The sequence below is a fragment of the Crocodylus siamensis genome, chromosome 5, assembly GCF_052110815.1.
Source record: "Crocodylus siamensis isolate JL-2025a chromosome 5, ASM5211081v1, whole genome shotgun sequence".
NCBI lineage: Eukaryota > Metazoa > Chordata > Crocodylia > Crocodylidae > Crocodylus > Crocodylus siamensis.
Window position 1 is genome coordinate 37,213,041 of NC_143399.1, and position 21,158 is coordinate 37,234,198.

Consider the following 21,158-nt stretch of genomic DNA (forward strand, 5'->3'; position numbering starts at 1 on the left):
ATTTGACCTACAAGGCCCAGTGTCCCCAGGAGTGCAAACACTATTTAAGCTAAAACTGTTTTTGATAATAGTTCCTACCATACACAATTTTGCTCCTAGTTCCTTAGACTGGTAGGGCATATCCAGACCAGCATGATCGTGCAGTATATGGCACTGCAAACACATTTGCAATACCACATACTGCACAGTCCAGTATTCTCCATACTGCAAGAGTGCACTGCCTGAGCATGCTCTGCTCCATTTCTTTTCCATGATTTTTTTTGACCCCCGGATATCCTGGCCTCTCTTTCTGCCACCAGCCAAGGCAACTTGCAGTGTGCCAAAGTGCATGTGGCACAGGCGTTCCCCGGGAACAAGCAGTTGCGGCACAAGGTGCACTGCTGCTACTTCTCCCGAGGGAACCAAATGTCCACGCACGTCTGGATGTGCCTGTAAGAAGCCTAATGTGCCTTTTTATTATTATTTACAGCAGAAGAGACTCTGTTAGCAGCTTCACAGAGGCAATGCATACCATGTTGCCTACGTGCTTTGATTACCAACATAAAGCCTACCTAAAAGGTACCACTGACTGGGGAAAACTTCAGCTAGCACAGAACAGAACTACTCTCTTAAACCCCACATCTATTCATGTCTTTGCACTGGCTGTTCCAGTACAGGCATATTTCAAGGTGTTTTTGTTGATCCATGCAAATCCAAATTAAGTTCTGGGACTCAGTTATCTGAGATTACTTCTTGCTGTCTACCCAGCCATATAATTTAAGACAACCAGGAAGCACTTGATCTCCAAATCAAAAGGAGCACACTGTTTAGTGGCAGGCCTCTCTCTCTGGAACACATGCGTCTTGGCAGCTTTACAAAACTCAAATTTAGGATCGGTCAGGTTTTAGGAATATCTGACTAATATTTTTGTTCTTGTTTTGCATAAATTCTCTCAATATAAAAGTGCATATCCTCCTGTATAGAAATCAGCAAAACAAAAATATGAAAATGATTTTTTTTTAGAACAAAAATGAGTATCCTCCAAAAGAGAAAGATATGAAGATGTCTCAAATGATGTGATAAATTACAGATGCACAACAGCTCCTAATCATTTTCATTTTATCAGCAACTGCCTCTGGAGATGGAAAGCAGGCACCTTGGATGGGAAGAAGACTAATAAAGCAATGTACAGAAAGAAGGATGTGGACAGTTTGGAGAGTCCAGCACAGAACAACAAAAATGAGAAGACCTGGGAGGCAAGACTTATGAAGAAAAGCTGAAAGAACTAGGGTTAGTTACTCTGGAGAAGAGAAGACCGGGGGATGATTTGATAATAGTCTTCAAATACCTGAAGGGCAATTACAGAGAGGATAGAGATAGGCTTTTCTCTCTTACTGTAGGGGACAGGACTAGGAGCAATGGCCTCAAGCTTCTGCAGGGGAAATTTAGGTTGAACATTAGGAGGAAATTTCTGACTATGAAGGTGGTCAAGCACTGGAACAGGCTACCTGGAGAAATGGTGGAACTGCCATCCTTGGAAGTTTTCAAAAGCAGGTTAGTCAACACCTGTCAGGGATGGTTTGGTCAGGGATGAATAATCCTGCCCTGAGTACGGGGTTGAACTAGATGACTCTGTAGGATCTCTTCCAGCCCTACTTTCTTCTGATCTTATGGGTCCATTGGCATTTTCACAAAATGCTCTGACAACTGAAGTAGGCAAAATATTGTTTGAAACTAGGATATTACAAGATGTGTCTATTAAAACTCACTGGCAAATTCTTCAATACAAAGCTGGCAAAATTTCTGGAGCGCACATTAAACACAAGACAAAGCGGCAAACTTTGTAGGTCTACTTACAGACCAAAAAAAAATCCACTTCCCAGAGCATCCAGGCCAGATGTTCCCTTTAAATGTCTCTGTTCCTGTAACCCCCTCCTGTGATATTCCTGTTACTGAGGTTCCCTGGGAAGCTGAAGTGTTGTGAGGTAAAATAATGCAAACTTGGGGGGGGGAATCACAAAGCGCACTCCCAGAAGTGACAGAGCAGAGCACATCGGTCAGTGCCTACCGGCCTTCAGAGTGCAAGGAGCCCGTGGATGAGGCAGAGGCACTGACAGCAACAGTGACAGCTCTACAGTCCCCGGGTCCCCACACCATCCGAAGTCTCCTTCTCGGTCTGACAGCTAGCCGAGCTAGAGCCAGGAGGCTCCGGGACTTCGATGGGGAGCACGTAAAAGAAAAGCTGCGGGAACGGCACGAGGCCATAGAGGGAGGGCTGCAAGCCGCCGGGCACCGGGGTCCGGGGCGCACCCGGCCGCGGGAGCGGCAGGAGCCGGCAGGCGCCCTTCCTGTGTGGGGACAGGGGCCGCGCGGCCGGGCCCAGCAGAGGTCTCGAGGGTGGCTCCCCGCCGGGGCTGACCGGGCTGGGGTCCCCCGCTGGGAGCTGGCTCCACGCCCCGCCCCGCCCCGCCCCAGAAGGCCCTGGCAGCGGCCACCGCCGCACCCGGAGCAGGCGGGGGAGTCCTCGCCCGCCCCGCACTGCCAGGTGCTGCCACCGCCCCTTACCAGGCGCCCCGCAGCCCGGGAGCCACTCCGCAGCACTGCCACCGCCGCCGCCATCTTACTCCGCAAAGAGACTGGCTGCGCCACGCCCCGCGCCCCTCCCCTCTAAGAGCCAATCAGAAGGCAGCGTCGCCAACTGTAGCTAATCAGAAAACCCAAGAGCGGCCCGCCCTCCCGCGCAGCAGCCAATGCGCGGCTAGAGAGGCGTGTTCGCCCCGCGGCGGGAGGGGGCAGAGCCGTGCGGGGAACTCAAGCCAGCAACCCCAGGCTCCGGTGGACCGGGGTGCCTGCTGATGGGAGCGGGCAAGCGCACAGAGTGCCTGTTGCGGGGGAAAATCTGGCACTGATGCGGATTTGGGGGCTGCCGAAATTGACGGGGCTCCTTCAGTGACCGAGTTCCTGTGCCCATCGCGGACGGGGGAAGTTCCTTTCACAAAGGGATTTAGCCTGGAATTTCGGCAGCCCCCAAATCCCATCATTGCCAGATCTTGTCCTCCCCAATGCCTCACTGTGGAGGCTTGAGCAGGGACAATATAGTTAAAGGCACACCCCTGTGAGAGACCTGGGCAGGGAGAAAAGCTAAGAACACCCTTCCCCTCCTCCTGCCTTTTGACATTGTGAGACAGCATCATGTGTCTGGAGCCCAAACAAAAAGAGTCCCCTCCACCCCATGACAATTTTAGTTTTTACAGCTTAAACCAGTCAAGAGTGGATCTAGACTTTTGGAAAGGGGGGGTACATTATTGCATGTAAAACACCACATATATTTCTCCTGTTAAAAAGGAACTGGAAGCTTTCTTAATATGCTAGGGACGTAGGGACGTATTATTCGGTTAAAGACTGAAGCAAAAACAAATACAACTTCACTGGAATTGAGTTGGAAACAATCAGCAGGGCTGTGAACTAGGAGCTTCCTGACCAGGAGCAGCTCACCGGCAGGAGCACTGCAGAACAAAGGGGCAGCTAGATCAGTGGAGCATCAAGACCATTAGAAAAAAGAGAGGGTTGTTAACACCATGGGATGAAGACTTCAGAGGAGTCAAGGAGGTTATAATAAACAAGGAAATCAGCTGACTCCGTCAGCACTGCTTGACTCTCCACAACAGCCCCCCTGGATCTCCAGGAATCTAGCAGACCTCCTGAGGCTAAAAAGAAAGGCCTACAACGGATGGAGCATGGGATTCACCTCGAAGGAGGATTATTCTGCACTGGTCCAGTCCTGCAGGGAGCAAACCAGGAAAGCCAAGACTGCAACTGAACTCCAACTACCTTTGAGCATCAAGGACAATAAAAAGTCCTTTTTCAGATATGTGGGGAGCCAGAGGAAAAGCAAGGGCAACACTGGACCCCTGCTGAACCAGATGGGACAACTGACGCCCAGAAAAAAGCCAGCCTTATTAAATGGGTACTTTGCATTGGTCTTTCATCAGTCCCATGGGATGCCCATGCCCGCTATGGGACAGGCAGGTCCTGGTGAGGGAGATCCCCTGCTCTCCATCAATGCTGACCTCGTAAAGGAACACCTTGAGAAGCTGAACACCTTCAAGTCAGCCGGCCCTGATGATCTACACCCCAGGGTACTCAAGGAGCTGGCGAGCATCATAGCCCAGCCTCTGGCACAGATCTTTGAGACTTCCTGGCACTCTGGTGAAGTGCCCAAAGACTGGAAGAAGCCAATGTGGTACCAATCTTCAAGAAAGGGAGGAAAGTGGATCCAGCAAACTATAGGCCCAACAGCCTGACTTCTATCCCAGGGAAGATCTTAGAAAAGTTTATTAAAGAGGCCATTCTTAATGGACTGGCCAACGCCAACATCCTGAGGGATAACCAGCACGTGTTTGTTGTGGGTAGGTCTTACTTGACCAATCTCATTTCCTTTTATGACCAGGTGACCTGGACAAGGGAGAAGAGATTGATGTCATGTATCTTGACTTCAAAAAAGCCTTCGATCTGGTATCCCATGATCACCTCTTGGCGAAACTGGCCAATTGGGGCCTTGGGTCTGCTACGATCTGCTGGCTGGGAAATTGGGTCCGTGGTTGGACCCAGAGGGTGGTAATTGATGGAAGTCACCCATCATGTGCCCAGTGATCAGTGGGGTCCCCCAAGGCTCTGTCCTTGGACCCATATTGTTCAACACCTTCATTAATGATGTGGACGTTGGAGTCAGAAGTAGACTGGCCAAGTTCGCTGATGACACCAAACTTTGGGGCAAAGCATCCACACCAGAAGACAGGAGGGCAATCCAGGCTGACCTGGACAGGTTCAGCAAATGGGCGGATGAGAACCTGATGGTGTTTAACACCGAAAAATGCAAGGTTCTCCACTGCAGCATCTTTATAGGCTCAGCAGTGCTACGCTGGCTAGCACTACGGAAGACAGAGACTTGGGGGTCATCACTGACCACAAGATGAACATGAGCCTGCAATGCGATGCTGCGGCTAGTAAAGCGACCAAAACGCTGGCTTGCATCCATAGATGCTTCTCAAGCATATCCCAGGAAATCATTCTCCCCTTGTACTCGGCCTTGGTGAGGCCGCAGCTGGAGTACTGCATCCAGTTTTGGGCTCCACAATTCAAAAAGGATGTGGAGAAGCTTGAGAGAGTCCAGAGAAGAGCCACGTGCATGATCAGAGGTCAGGAAAACAGATCTTACGACGACAGACTGAGAGCCATGGGGCTTGTTGGCCTGGAAAAGCGCAGGCTCAGGGGTGATCTGGTGGCCACCTATAAGTTTATCAGGGGTGACCACCGGTATCTGGGGGAATATTTGTTCACCAGAGCGCCCCAAGGGTTGACGAGGTTGAAAGGTCATAAACTACTGCGAGACCATTTCAGGCTGGACATAAGGAAGAATTTCTTTACTGTCTGAGCCTCTAAGTTCTGGAACAGCCTGCCATCGGAGGTGGTTCAAGCACCTACACTGAACATCTTCAAGAGTAAATTGGATGCTTATCTTGCTGGGATCCTATGACCCCAGCTGACTTCCTGCCCTTTGGGCCATGGGCTGGACTCGATGATCGTCCAAGGTCACTTCCAGCCCTAATGTCTATGAAATCTATGACTAGAAAGGCTGCTGCCACACCCAGGCAGGTGGTTCTACACTTTGGGTGGAGCAGGAATCAGAGGAGGTGAGGGAGATGCAAAATGCACTAGTCCCTCCCCTCCATCTGCCCCTGAAACCAGTTTCTCTACCAGAGGGCTGTACCCTACAGTGCCTTGAGATACCTTCAAGAGTGCCACAGGGTGCACTGTCAAGTGTGCCAACACAATTCATAAAATAAACCCAGACAGGAATCCGTCCTGCTAAAAACATGCTGACCTGGCATGTCCTTGCTGAGGTCTCTGCAGCAGAACTGCTCTAGCAATTGTCTGCAATCAATGAACTGAGTGACCAGGAACAGCTGCATTATCTGGGGAGCAGGGAGGTTGAATCTAACATGGTTCAGAACAGCTGATTTAAACCTCTCCTGCACCCACTGCTCCCCCCAGCTACTGACCGAATCGTGAATCAGACCCACCACTTTGGCTTGAATCAAAGAAAATGAGGGTGTGTGGCGGGGCACGTACCCCTCCCCCCCCAGATTGGCCGCCGTCAAAGCTGCCACCAGCTTCTGCAGGCGGTCACTACTCGCCGCCCGCCCCCCTCACCGACGGCATCTGTAGGCGGTCCCTGCTCGCCATCTCCCCCCTGCCACCGACACTGACGCTGGCCTCTGCTTGCCACCGTGGTGCGCCAGTCTCGGGAGGCGCCAGTCGTTCATGACAAGGGCCGGAAGGGCCCTCACCAGCTCAGCTTGTCCAACCAGCCCAGCGGGGCCTAAAAACACCCAACCCTCTGTGGGGAGCCTGTTCCAGTGCTTTACTGCCCTCCTCATGAGAAAGTGCCTCCTAATGTCTAACCAAAACTTCCCTTGCTGCAATTTGAGCCCTTTGCTCCTTGTTCTGGCATCTGCCACCACCTCACTCCTCCTCCGTGTAACCCCGCAGGCAGCTGGATAAACCGCCCCCCGCCCCCTCCTGCAGCCTGACTACGCCCCGCCCCGCCCCTCCGCGGGACCCGCACGGCTTCATCCGAACTCGAGCCCAATGCCGCGTCTAGTCTAAGGTGTCAGCGGTGCGCGGAGGCCGAGGGTCACGGCACCACCCGGAGCGCACGCAGCAGGCACCGCCGGGCCCGCCCGGCCCCCGCACTGCAGCGGGGAGCCCGTGACTCCTCCCTGGGGCGGAGCCGCCCGCGCTCTGGCTCTGCGCCTGCTCCGGCTCCGCCGGCGTGATCGCGGTGGGACTGCAGCTCCGCCGGGGCCTCGCTGCGTGCAGGGCGCGGGCGGCTTCTCTCGGCTGCGGCGGGCCCGGCTCAGCCATGGACGGGGCCCGGGGTCGGGACCGGGCGGAGGTGGATGGCGGGATCATGGAGGGGGTGAGTGCGAGCCGGGCCCTCCCTGGCGCCGGGCCGCGGGGCACGGATCCGGCGAGCCGCTGCGGTGAGGCCGCCTGGGGCCCCGATGCCGCTCAGCCCGGGCCTCTGTCTTGCAGGGTGGCCAGATCCTGCGCGTCTCTACGGCCCTGAGCTGCCTGCTGGGGCTGCCCCTGCGGGTGCGGAAGATCCGGGCAGGGAGGAGTCAGCCCGGCCTTAGGTAAGGCCCCCCGCGGGCAGGACCGGGAGACCAGCCTTACCACAAGGGAACGGGGAAAAGGTGCCTGAAGCCAGGGCAGTCTGCACTGCTCTCGCAAATCCCTCCCTGCTGTGGAGGAGGTAGTGAGGCTGGCAGAGCTAGTGCCACCATGGGATGCCAGCCCCTGCTGCGGTCAGTTCTCCAGAGGACAACAACGTGAAGCTGGCCGTCCCGTGTCCCCCCCAGCAGGGGTGGGCAATTACTTTGGGCGGAGGGCCACTTACTGAGTTTTGGCAAGCCATCAAGGGCCATGTGACAGGCAGCTAGGAGTGGATAAACACTAGTTTTCTAAATTTTGTAGGAGTCCCGTGGGCTGGGTAGAATAGCCTGGTGGGCTGCAACTGGCCTGCGGGCCACACCTTGCTCACCCCTGCACTACAGGGGTGCCAGGAGGTCTCTGGAAGAGAGCTGTGCAGACAAGGCTGCTCTCTTAGGAACGGATTCACTACTTCACTCCAGAAACCCTTGAAATCCTAATCTAGACACTTCGTGTAACCTGGTGGGCTCTGGCACCAAGGGAAGCATCTCCCCAGTACGATTTGTAATGGGCAAACCATTATTTGAAGTTTCATCTCCCAAAATGGACTCTGTCCCCATTTCCCTCCACCTAAATCTGGTGCTGGATTCCCATCTGAAAGGCTGACTGTTTCACCTGCCTTGGGGGAGAGGTCACAGCCACACAGGGCAGGGAAGCTACAGTGTCATTAAGGTCAAGGTTTTGGTTAGGTCTTCCGGGTCATCTCTCCCCTGCCTGATGGGCAGGAGGAATCTCTCCCTTCCTCCCCACTTTCAATACTTAGAAGTGGGTGTGAAAAGGATTACTCCTAACCACTAGGCAGACTTCAGGTCACAACATGAGACTTCAGATATGATTGAGCCTGTAAAATGTCTTGCTGAAATGCATACAACAATCTTCCATCCTTAGAAAGGGAGAGGATTTATATAAGTTTAGATTCCCACAAGGTTGTTATATTTGGGTTTAAAAAGCTGTCTAAGGCCATATGCTTTTTTTTCTCCACTATGGAAACTTTAATAACTTTTGCTGCATGTACTTCTCTCTCTCAATTATTCAGTAATTAATATTCCTGTGTATGTCTACATGTCTTCTATGAAATCTGTTTTCCTTTGATTTGTGATGTAACTCTCTGATGTGAGTATAATAATACAAGACCTGACATGTAAAGAACAGAGAAAATTATACTGATATACTGATTACATTTTAATCTGAATTACAGCTAAGGACAATCTTTAGCAGTCCTAAACAGCAGACTTTGTGTATGTACTTAAGCAGAGTTCAAATTACATTTTGACTGATAGGGGTGGTCTGCAAAAACAATTGGTCTGCCTATCACGATACCCTTATAAAATCAGAGACCTCCCAGGTTATGATTTTCAAATCTTACAGGAGTGGCTCACGTCTCTTATGCCGGGGCTTAGCCTCTCCCTCCCCCATAATTTGAACCCTGTACTTAAGTTGATACTGTCCATTTGAAACTAGTTAGCTGCAGTGAAATGACCAAACCCTTTTTATAGGCATTGACCTACATGTCTTAGACTTCCTTGCATTTTTTTGTTTTTAAATTGACCACATGTTCCTTGTTGATTTCCCCAATGTTTTTCCTATTGCTTTGGGGAATGCCTACTTCAGTGATTCTCAACCAGAGTGGCACGGCACCTGGGGATGCCTTGAGATCCTTTCAAGGGTGTCAGAGCATGCCACACAATATTACCACTGTTAGGTTTAAACATGATTTACATGATAAACCCAGAAACTTTAAATAGAAATCCACAGTTGTGATCTTTCTAGGTTCTTTGCAACAGGAAAAAGTACACTTTTTTGTTCTTGTAGGCAAAAGAAGAAGGAAAACTAAGGGCTGGCATTTTCCAAGGGGGTGTCTCAAGTTTATTTAGGGGTTACTTAAGTTTATTCAGGGGTTTCTAAAAAGGTTGATAACCAGTGACCTGCATGAACAGGACAGTGAATGCTTGCACAGCAGAGTTCCCAGGGCAGGAATGTAGATTTGTGCACACTCTAGGAGAGAGTTGGAAGCGCATGATTGCTCCTGCATCCATGCCAGTCCTCTTGTCTGTCTCCATGGCAGGGACTGAGATGGGATTTCTGCTACATCCTCTCTCTAGCTATATGATATCCACTTCTGTCATCTCCTTGATAGACATAGAACCCCCATTCATTCCTGAACACAGCTCTACTTCTCCTCTGGCACTCAGGTGGTTAAGAGAAGCCATAAAGTTCTATGAGAATCAGGTTGAATTTCTGCTGCTTTGGTTTAGACTGACATTTGCAATAGCTCTTCAAATATATAATACTACTGTATATATATATTGTTACATGTACATATGTACTGGCATTGTATATGCATTAGGGCTGTGCAAAATTTTGCCCGGCATTTCATTTCAAAACTGTTTCAATGCATTTTGAGCTCAAAACAGTGAAATCAAAACAAAACACAAGCCTTCAAAACAGCTTCAAAATGAAACAAGAGAACCTGAAACTTTTCAAGTTTCAAAGCCAGGTTTACTGGCTTGAGTGCTGGTCCCAGCTGGCAGCAGCTGCCTCCTGTCATCCGGCAGGCAGATCGGGGCCTTGCCCGCACCTCTGGGAGGGCTGCAAAGACTGTGCTGGAGTCTTCCTGGGGGTACAGGCCCCCAGTCTGCCTGCCAGGTGACAGACCAGGGCTGGGCACAGCCCACACCCAGCACTAGGAAGACTGATGCTGCTACTGGCCCCAGGCAGCAGCACCCGGCTCCTGTCACCTGGCAGGCACCACTGGGAGGACTGTGGCACAGCCCCTGCAGCCTTCCCAGGGGTGTGGGGGAGCCCCTGACCTGCTTGCTGGCTGACAGAAGCCGGATGCTGCCGCCTGAGGCCAGCGGGGCCAGGACAAATCAGCTTGTGTGGGGACCTGCTGCCCCGGGATCGGGGGAAGGTCCCTCCATGAGCTGATCTGCCCTGGGCCCTGCACCCTCCTCGAGCCAGCTCTGGTACAGATCAACTTGTGGGGATCCTCCCCCGCCCCGGAATCAAGAAGGCAGGTCCCTGCACGAGCTGATCTGTCCTGGCCCCAGGCGGTAGCACCTGGCTCCTGTCAGGTGGCAGGCAGATCGGGGTCTGCCAGCCACCCCGGGAGGGCTGCAGAGGCTGTGCCAGAGTCCTCCTGGGGGTGCATGCCCCCAATCTGCTTGCCAGGTAACAGGAGCCAGATACTGTTGCCTGGAGCCAGCAGCAGCACTGATCTCCCCAGTGCTGGATGTGGGCTGTGCCCACTGCCTGTCTGTCATCTCGCAGGCAGATGGACCCCCATCCTCGGGAGGACTTTGGCACAGCCCCCACATCTCTCCCTCCTGCATGCTGCATTTTATGTTTCCCCATAATAACCTATGGGCAAAACAGTTCTGATGAAATGAAATGTAATGTAACAGTGCTCTCGAAACAGAACTCCAAACCAAACTTCCGTTGAATTGTCACAGTGGAAGTCGAAATGGAACGGTGCTGTTTTGCACAGCCCTACTACATAAGTATATATAATAGTACAATATATAATGGTATTGTAACATAATATGGGTATGTGGGCTGTCTGCATGTATGTTTTAATGTAGTATTATGACTTGAAGGCCTCAACATCTGTCTGGACTAGAGATGATTCGAGATTTATGTGAAGGGCAGCTGGAAGGAGGAGAAATTGGTTCAACAGAAATAACCTTCACCCCTGGGAAGATTAAAGGTGGAACCCACATAGCAGATACCAAAACAGCAGGGTATGTCTTTGTGCATGTGATGATTAATTTATTAACTGTTGTTACCTGTTTTTTAACTGCAGGAGAAAAATGGGGGGAGAACATAAGGAATTCATATTTGTAAATTGGTGCTCTAATCTTAATTCATACTACATCAGCTACATCTGACTTATGAAATGAAAATATGAACACCTAAATAAATAGGCTTATCAGGCCTTATCGTGACCTAGATTTTTATAAATAAACATCTGCAAAATAAGCCAGTCAACGTAAAATAATTATTTGCATATGTGATACCACTTTTAACTTATGGTATATAAAAGACACTAAATAAATGCTAAATGCCAGTGTTAAAACATTTTTCCTTACTTTTTGTATCCAGAAATTTCACGTGGGTGCGAATGCACACTTTTAAATTAAAGTGTAGCATGTCCTTGCACTGATTTTTCATATGTACAGTATTTATGAATCTAAAACTAATTTTGAAACCTGGTTCTAAAATAAAAAGGGAAGATTTATTTGTGTCCCTATAACTTGTAATGCTGATCCCTGAAATATGGGGCAGTCATTTTCTTCTCCTCTGCATCTCTTCATTCATATATTTTTATGGTTCCTGCTCCTTATTGGTTCTGCTTTTTTCTGCTACACCTGAAATTTTCATGCAGAACAGAGGAACGTGCATTTAATGCGAGTGAACCTAGTAGTATGTGGTTGTAGCACTAGCAATTGCTTGGAAGCAATACTTAATAAAACTTAATAAAAAGTATTTTGGAGTAGGCTGTAGGAAGTACATGGGTGTTGTAAGTGATCAGGATGTTGTCTTCTGGGTACAAAAACAAAGGAAAGCTCAGGCAGGTGACCTAATAGAAGAATTAGGCTTGGACACAGGCAAGGAAATAGCTCAGAGACAGGACCACTCAGAAATCTTTGCAAATTAGACAAATACTGTCCCCAGTCTACTGGTGACTTCACTCATTCTTTTCACAGTCCTGAGTATTGTTTGATACTTGTGTAAATAAGCTCAAAACACCATTCTTTGGTATTGTGTTGTTCTGCAATATAAAGACTTTTTTAGGAGACCCCTGGAATATTTCAAAGGCTTACTGATGAGAGTAGCATTTCCAGATACATTTCTGGAGGTACCTTCCATTCCTTAGAATTATCTTATAGGGAATATTTACTGGGTTCCAACAATGTTTCTAAATATCTTTACTCTGAAACAATTACCTAAACATTATTAAAATTGTTTCACAAACCTTTTGTGCTCTCCTCCTGTTGCCTAACTGCTAGTATCACTGGGCAAAGAAGCAAGAAAGCTGTGTTAGTTTTCTTCTTAAATAGGAATAAATGCAAAAGAAGACTGACTCATAGAAAAAAAACACCTTTATTTTTAGGCTTGCAAAGAAATACCAGTGACAAAAAGGTGCTGTTCAGTATTTCAGCAGGGTTATACTTTAAAGGGATGTATAATGTCAATTTAATTAACGGTTCCCTTCAAACTGAAATATTCCATGCTACATACATTTATAAAAATGCTTTTGAAAGTTCTCTGATTGCTAATGATTTAAATGGACTATGGCTGTTTAACCTATCAGTGTTTTCCAATTTTGTCTTAGGAGTGTATGCTTACTGATGCAGGTAGCAATGCCCTGTGTGCTTTTTGCTGCTTCCCCTTCAGAACTTCGTTTGAAAGGTGGTACCAATGCTGAGATGGCTCCACAGATAGACTACACAGTGATGGTAGGGGGCATTCTTCAGCTTGCTAAATCTTTCAGGTGTACATGCCAAGTACCTTAGGTACTTCTGTATGTTCCTATTGCAGGACTCTCTTTAAATTTCCAGTGTGAAATAATATACAAGAACCAACTTAAATGGTATTATAGATAAGTGAGCATTCATTTGTTTGCATAAGAATACTGTTGTATTAATGTATCATGTGTTTAGAGAGCAACTGATGCCTCAGAGAATTCCCTGAAACACATCTGCCTCTACTTATCTGTTTCTCTTCCTTTATTTTTAAAACTGGAGATCATTTGACTTATAGAGGCTTTTGAGTCTGTAAGTGTTAAGTATCATAGAATCAGTGAGTCGGAAGGGACCTAGACAGATCATCTAGTCCGACCCCCTGCCAGGGGCAGGAAGGAGCACTGGGGGTAGCAGGGGTCATGAGACCCCAGCCAGGTGCCTATCCAGTCTCCTCTTGAAGATTTCCGGGGAAGGTGAGAGCACCACCACTCTGGGAAGCCTATTCCAGGCTCTGGCTACCCTTACAGTGAAGTAGTTCTTCCTAATATCTAACCTAAACCTATCCTCCCTCAGCTTGTGGCCATTGTTCCTGGTGAATCCAAGGGGCCCTGGTGAACAGACTTTCCCTGAGTTCCTGCTGGTGGCCCCTGATAAGGTTGTAGGCAGCCACAAGATCCCCCCTCAGTCTCCTCTTGCAGAGGAGTAAGTGTAAAATAGTGGTAGGGAAAGGGGAGGGTGGATTTAAACAAGAATATCATTCACAATGGTCTGAAGAGTAAAATATGAAAAACTATATCATATTAATCAATCTACCTGCAAGGCACTTAATATTTTTATATTGTATTTGAGATCCTAACAATAAAACTATTTTCATTTTGGAGCTTACAAGTAGGATGGAATAAGTTCATTAAAATTGATTTGTTCTACATTTTTTTAAATATGCTTATTCCTCAGGTCTTTAAGTCAATTGCTGAAAAGTTCAATTTCATGTTTGACTGTGATATAAAGAAGAGGTGAGTTACACTCTTCCTGGTTGTGAAATACTTTGTGTTGGGCCTGTTTCTAAGGTTTCCATTAAATCAGAATGTTTTTCAGTCCCATTTTCTGTAGTCCGTGGACCACAGAAAACCACTAACTTATGCAGTTTACCCATCTGTGGACAGATGATTGGCTATTAAGATACTTAATATTTTTCAATTATTTTAAGATGAAAAAATTCTTCATGTAGAATATTTCAGTTTCCTATACTGCTTACTATGTGAGAGACACAACTCCTGCCTTAAGGAGCTTACTGTCTCTGTTTAGGTATGGATCCACACATGAGAACAACAAAAAGTAAGGTATTAAAAATATGGAGGAAGAGAAAATCTGTTACATTAATATTATATAGTTAGTAAGGTTCATTCTGTCCATGTTATGCTGGTAAGGCTGTAAAGAATGGATAAGACTTTATAAAGAACTTTAGCTTATCTAAAGCGATGTGCTGTATAGTAGGTGTAAATTAGCAAACAAAATATGCTAAATTCATGTTTACTGTTTTCTTGCTTTGTTTGTACCCTTTCCTTTGCCTTTAACCAGTCTGATTACCATTTTTAATAGGGGCTACTATCCCCAAGGTGGTGGTGAGGTGATAGTCCGAATGTCACCAGTCAAACAGCTAAGTCCAATAAACTTGACTGAACGTGGTACTGTGACAAAGATATATGGAAGAGCATTTGTGGCTGGAGTCTTGCCAATTAAAGTGAGTGTGTTTAGATGTTCTAGAAGTATGTAACTTTATAATATAAATAAAAATTATACAACTATTTGTATATTGTGTATAAATTATACATCTATTGGTTCTGCTTTCTGTCTGCATACCGAAAGATTTTTACTGTAATGAATCTAGAGAGGTTCCGACCTTTAAAGGAGAAGGGCATAACAATATTATTTTAGAAGTTTCTAAAATTTTCATAATTCATAGATTTATGGTAACACCAACAATATGAGGGAAAGACATTGTCCTTGCTCTGATCTTTCAGAAGCCTGTGGCAGAGATTCAAAATTGGGTAACTTTCTAAAAGATATGCTACCTCATAACCAGAAGTGAAGGCCTTGATGTAAGAATTTATTGATGAAATTGTGTGGCCTGTATTATAGGAGATCAGACAAGATGTTTATAATGGCCCTGTCTAGCCACAAAATCTACAACCCTATGAAAATGTTGCTATGAGCTTTCCAAACCCTAAGGAAGATGCACAATCTCTTTCCCAAGGTGCTTGTAACCTGCAACATCAAATAGCTTTCCTCTACCTAATAATATTGTAATAAAGATCCAGTATATCTCAAGGTTTATCAGGGTTAAAAATAAAATCTTCAGTTTTAGACAATGGAAAACTCTTGAATTTCTATTGCTACTGAAGCTACTGTTTTAATATCTCTCAGTAGTCCAGGACTGAGAATTGCCTGAACTTGGGAGAAAATTCTACTTCGAGAAATTAGAAGTCAACTTGCACTGGTTTCAAACAGTGCATTATAGAATAGTCATTTAAAAAACTGATCTCCTGTTAACATGGAATAACTTCTTTCAAATATCTATTCTTTCTATTATAAAAGATGAGAGAGAAGGGGAATTTATACCAAGGATTTCTTTTAACTACAGCATCTAGTTCCTTTCTGTTTTTCGGTATAGCTGGCAAAAGAGATGTCATCAGCTGCAGTGAGATGCATCAGAAAAGAAATCCGGGATCTTTACATTAACATTCAGCCTGTTCAAGAACCTGATAATCAAGCCTTTGGAAATGGAAGTGGAATAATGTAAGACAAGACAAATTTCCAGTATACTTACCTACCTTGTCTTGCTAGCTTGCAATGTGGATCTTTCTGAGACTGAGAGGCTGTCAGAAAGAAAGGAACATTCTTTCCTGTTTTAATTAAGAATAGGGCATTTTTAATAGTCCAAGAACCTTATGCGCACGCGCGCGCACACGCACGCACGCACGCACGCATATACTTTGACAGGTGAAGGTGCCTTGGAATTTTTAGCAAAATAAAAGGTCACTTCTAAATAGTCTTAAATTAAAACTTGCTTAAAATTAAAAATGTATATGTTTAAGTATCTGAAACCTAGGCAATTAAGACTGAAAGGGATTTTTAATTATGGTACATTATCTCACTATCTGGTCATTCCGTGAGTCCTTCAGCAAAACCAGAGTATTCAGAACCCAATTAAAAAATGGGTTAGTTTGGAAGAAATGCAACCTGCTTCATATCTTAATGAAGCGAAAAGGAGAAAATGTTATTTTATATGCTGGTCCTTTTCTGCCTTAACTGACATGCAAAAACTTATATTGATGTTACATTATTTATTTAAAAATCAAGCTTGCATTATATTTTACTACTTATGTCATTAAATGTATACAGTGTGTGCAATGTAGCTAATTTATTATGTACCTTTTTTTGTTTAGTATTTTTGCAGAGACTTCCACAGGTTGTCTGTTAGCTGGATCATCCCTTGGTAAAAGAGGTAAGAGTGGTATAAAATTTTTAACTTTTCCAGGTGTAACTTTATCCACCAAGTGCATCTGTGAATTAGTTAACTTGCTCACTGGTCCTCCAATGCTTTCAGCATTGACTCTTCAGGCAACTTCCCAATATATATCTTCCACCCTAGTTCATACGATGTAAACTTTGCCCAGAGTATTTATGTTCAAGCTGTAAGACTGAATTTGGTTTTAAGGGTACCTTGTCTGACTAAAACTATTCTCAAAAGGGCCTACATTTTTCCTTATGTTCTTCATTAGCTATGTGTGCGAATGAAGGATGAATCATAGCCTTCAGAGTTCTTGTCAAGTGAACATCTGAGGCAAGAGTATGAGAGTAAAGTTGTGTAAAGGACTGTTTTCTATGTAGTGTGTTCTCCCCACATTCCAACTGATTAATGAAGAGTACTGTTTGGGAGCATATTAATTCCCCAGACCCCTATTTCTAGGTAAGAATTCTGACAAGGTTGGCATTGAAGCTGCTGAGATGCTGCTTAGAAATCTTAAACATGGTGGAGCTGTGGATGACTATTTACAAGATCAGGTAAGAATCCCACATGCAGACTTTTAATGTTATTTTAAATCAAGGTATAGCAATGCATTTGAGTGTGTGCATTGTGTATAGAGTGTGAGTGTATATAAAGAATGTAAATGTTAAATAACAAAACCATAAGTTTCAGAAATACAAGAGTCTTTCCATGGCTTTCTAAGGACATGCATTCAGATAATCACTCATGCCATAACTTATAAGGCACCTTTCAAATTGAGTCACCCTGAAAGTGAAAAAGAGTAGCTAGTCAGTTACACCGTCTGGCTCTTATTCCATACATCTTGGAAAGCTGTTCATGTCTTGGGAGGAGGGCTCTCATGACCTTAATAAGATTAGGAGTCTACCCCTGAGATAAAATAGATTTGTTAGGAAGTTTAGCAAGCCGCATAAGGCTCTCAGAACAGTACAGGTATTTCCAAGCATTCTTCCTCTGAGTCTTGGGAAATTTCTCAACAAGTTCTAGCAGCGTATTTGAGGATCTCCTTTCTGCAGACCTCAGTAAATCCTGAGGATTGGGATGGAAGCCATTGTTGATAAATTTCCTTCCCAAAATAAATCTAATGTCTGCAAAACAATGGTTTCCCTTACTTACAGACATTGGGATGGGACAGGGTGAGGCAGAGCATATGGAGGAGTAAGAAGCATTTCTCTCCAATTTGCTCCATGTAGGAAATGGAGGGAGTAAACAACCCCATAGCTATCTCCTGCTATATCATGTCCTGGACTGTAATGCTCAGCTGAGCTGTATTTAACTTGAACTACTGAGTTCACTGGGCACACTGTCATTTTCAGATTTGGTGAATATACCTGCTTTTACATTTCAAAACCCCTTCTCAAATACAGCCCTTCCATGGTGTGTGTTAGGGGCTTTCTTTCTTGGTCTTATTTTATTTATCTTATTGTTTGGACTCTTCCACAGAGTTGTTAATTTTTGCAATTACGACTTTAAAATCTTTTTTTTTCCCCCTTTTTAAGTTGATCATTTTCATGGCATTGGCCAACGGAGTGTCTAGAATAAAAAGTGGACCAATTACCCTTCATACCCAAACTGCTATACATTTTGCAGAGCAGCTAACAAAGGTGAGTCCTAAAGACTAGTGTGGAGTCCTGTCAATTAGTCTTCATCCTGTGCCTTTATGCATTTGGTTGTGTAAAGTCATCCACTTATGGCCTTTTGTGGGGTGGGTGCATAATGAATTTTCTTAGGGAAGAGTTGTTTCCAGTACTACAGCTGGTATGAATTCCTGGCAAAATCTCATAGAAATAATGAATAAAGATTAGTTAATTCTAAATTCCTGGGTGTTTGATTAAATTAGTGATTCTCAACTGGGATGCCATGCCACTTCGCCCCTGTGTGAGGAGATGAATGCTCTCCTCCCCCACCCAGTGTCCTATGCCTGCTTCTATGGGGACTGCCATTGCTGCTGTCCTTCCCTTCTCTCAGGCAGCCCCTGCACTGGCTGCCCCCACACTCCCAGCAACTCACTTTCCTGGTGGCCGTCTATAAACTCACTAGGGGACGACCAGCAAGGTTTGGAACAGACCTTGCTCCCCCTAGCACCCCACAGGGTAACAAGGAATAATGGCCACAAGTTGCTAGAGAGTAGGTTTAGACTAGACATCCAAAGGCACTACTTCACAGTCAGGGCGGCTAGGACCTGGAACAAAATTCCAAGGGAAGTGGTGCTGGCTCCTACCCTGAGGGTCTTTAAGAGGAGGCTTGATGTCTACCTGGCTGAGGTCACTTGAGCCCAGTTTTCTCTCCTGCCCAGGGCAGGGGGTTGGACTTGATGATCTGCTCAGGTCCCTCCAACCCTACTTTTATGAATCTATGAATTCTGCAGGTGGGGAGGATGCATGGACAGAGCTCAGCTGTCCATTTGCAGCCCAGCTCATCCCTCCACTCCTGCCTCACTCCCAGGGCCAGCATGAGGGGCTGCAGGGGCAGTTGCCAGTATATGAGATCCCACAGGATGAGTCTTAACAGCCAGAGGTTCCCTTGCCTCCTCAGGTATAGATGGAATTTAGGGGGTGGGACAAACTGTATGTGGAAAGAGCAGAGGATGGCAGAGTTAGGTTCTGCCCCCACGGCCCTTACCTGGCACCAGCTAAATCAGTGGTTCTCAACCTTCTTAGGCTCAAAGGCATTCTTCTATATGGTTTCTAAATCCAAATTCTAACTCAGTAATACTCAACTAGAGTGCCATGGAATTCAGAAAAGTTATGGAGGGGTGCCGTGAAGCTAAAAATGTTGAGAACCACTGGATTATATTTTTTCTATTTTGCTTTCCTTAAATATTTTTAAGTAATTAGATCATGTAATATATATGCACATAATTTTAACTAAATATAATACAGTTAGATATCTAATATTCAAGGTGTGAATTGAAGTGCATTTTCATTTTTTTTCTAATACTTTTTTACCATCTTTGTTTCAGGCCAAATTTACTGTGACAAAATCAGAAGAGGAAGATTCCACTAAAGATGCCTACATTATTGAGTGCCAAGGAATAGGGATGATGAACTCAAGCTTGTAGTTTTTGGGTTTGCTTTTTTTTCACAAAAAAAAAGATACCTCAGTGATGTGTGTTGCACTACATGTCAGTTAGCATATGAAACAGTGGTGAACAGAGGAATACTTTTTCATACCTAATATGTTCAATTTAACTTTGAAGATGAAGTGTAGCTTTTTCTTGGTGAGCTCCATCATGTCTTCCTTTGATTGTTAACAGTAAAATGAGTACAGATGGGACAGCAGCTGGGATAAACTGCATGTGTTTGGGCGCTAAAATATAATTGAGTAGCTTTAAAAACGCTAAAATATAATTGAGTAGCTTTAAAAATACATGTGCACCAGACTTCAACTATTTAAATGTGACACATCCATGCCTCTTGAAGCATGTAAGTTTTTATCATTTGGGAACCACTACATTACTTATGTCTGAAGAGTAGGGATAGAGTAGTGTAAAGATACAGACTGATGGTGCATTTCTATTTCTGTAACCGTTTTGCTGAAAATTATTTGGAAAAAGTAAAGCAGTTTCAATATATATGAACTAGTACTTATTTTTGCTTGCTGTGTTCTTTCAGTAGTTCATGTTAGGGTGGGGGTAGATTCAGTAGTTGTGAGTTATATATTCAAAAATACTGGACACGTCTACATGTTCATTAATGCACAGTATTTACTGTGCATTTAGTTTAGTACTTGCTTAATGAAGCAGCAACTAAATGCGCAGTAACTAAAGTTACTGTGCAGTAACACCAGCAAAAGTTTTTTTGTGGCAATGAGCAGTAGCCTAATACTATTGCACAGTAATGTATTATCACAGTTTTTGCCTGGCATGCTACTACACAGTATTATTATGCTACTGTGCATTAAGTGTCTCATAGACATACCCACTGTGTAGCAAAAAATCATTTTCATTTACTCAACAAAGGTTTGTAGATATTAGAGAAATAATATAGGCACAAGTTATAATTTGATTCTGAAACAGTTTGGGGGCGTGATCTCCACTTTGAGCATGGGGAACAAACAAACGCATGAAATTACTTATCTAAAACCACACAGGAAACTGCAGCAGCGACAGTAAGCAAGGCCAGATCTCCTGAGTCCCAAAGCCGGAACTTAATCCATGAGATCTTCCTTTGCTTGGTTGTGTCTAATGCACTTTATGTTTAAAGGTTCTAGATGAAAGTAGAAACTGTTCTAAGATCATTTTTTTCAGTTGCTTCACTGAGTGTAATCATCAGGAACATAGCACTGAATTTGGAACTGAAGGATGCAGTACTGAACTTTTGAAATTCACAGTCTGTCTGGTAAACAATGCCTAGTTGTGCTTCATCTGAGAAAATTCCTGCAAAGAAACTGGACTTGTTTTCTTTTTGATAAAGAAAATACAGTTCTTAAGAAGTTTGTATTTTTAACATTAGGAATGGCCTAAAGGTGGCAGCAGATACCATACAAACCATCTTGCTATGAACTGAAATCTAGTTCTAAGGAGGAAAGCAGGAGCTTGTCTCAATACATTACAAGCTGTTCTTGATTTGTTTCAATAATTTCTGCCAGTATGAAGACAAGGACCCAACATATTTATCAGAAAGTACATACGCAGTTGCTCTTTAGTCTTGTAAAAGCACATACTTGTAAAGTGGAGATATTAATATCTTACTTTTTTTACTTGTTTGCACCATACAAGAGATGAATGCACATTCCTAATTTTCCTTTAATGGCTAGTATCCCAGTGAATTGTTAGATGCTTTTATATTTTAGAAAAACCTAACAGCCAAAGAGAACTGATGATGAAATTCTAATTTTGAAACTTCTCTGGAAGTACAAATTAATTTATGCTAAACAGGGAGGAAAAAAAA

The 21,158-nt window shown here is 45.0% G+C and overlaps 2 protein-coding genes across 3 annotated transcripts in view; one reads left to right on the forward strand and one right to left on the reverse strand.

Moving 5' to 3' along the window:
• The window catches only part of DBT (dihydrolipoamide branched chain transacylase E2), a 29,136-nt gene extending 22,834 nt beyond the window's left edge, over positions 1-6,302 (reverse strand). Inside the window, exon 1 of one of the 2 annotated variants that reach the window (XM_090048307.1) lies at positions 6,193-6,302. In XM_090048307.1, the coding sequence (XP_089904433.1) occupies positions 6,193-6,225 (33 nt within the window). In that variant the 5' untranslated portion in view covers positions 6,226-6,302. Of the gene's footprint in view, positions 1-2,544; positions 2,648-6,192 lie in introns of those variants that run through there. The other variant, XM_090048306.1, reaches the window with a different exon arrangement.
• Positions 6,303-6,606: 304 nt separating this feature from the next.
• On the forward strand, positions 6,607-19,856 carry RTCA (RNA 3'-terminal phosphate cyclase). The gene is made up of 11 exons (XM_090048351.1): positions 6,607-6,961; positions 7,078-7,178; positions 10,851-10,994; positions 12,590-12,713; positions 13,674-13,732; positions 14,319-14,460; positions 15,391-15,515; positions 16,166-16,224; positions 16,690-16,784; positions 17,766-17,870; positions 19,229-19,856. The coding sequence occupies exons 1-11, from the start codon at positions 6,905-6,907 to the stop codon at positions 19,325-19,327; spliced, it is 1,110 nt and encodes a 369-aa protein (XP_089904477.1). The 5' UTR covers positions 6,607-6,904; the 3' UTR covers positions 19,328-19,856.
• Positions 19,857-21,158: the final 1,302 nt, after the last annotated feature.

Coding starts and splice junctions, on each gene's coding strand:
- RTCA (XM_090048351.1), top strand. CDS start 6,905: ATGGACGGGGCCCGGGGTCGGGACCGGGCGGAGGTGGATGGCGGGATC. Junction 12,714..13,673: donor AGATAGACTACACAGTGATG/GTAGGGGGCATT, acceptor CTTATTCCTCAG/GTCTTTAAGTCAATTGCTGA. Junction 13,733..14,318: donor GACTGTGATATAAAGAAGAG/GTGAGTTACACT, acceptor CATTTTTAATAG/GGGCTACTATCCCCAAGGTG.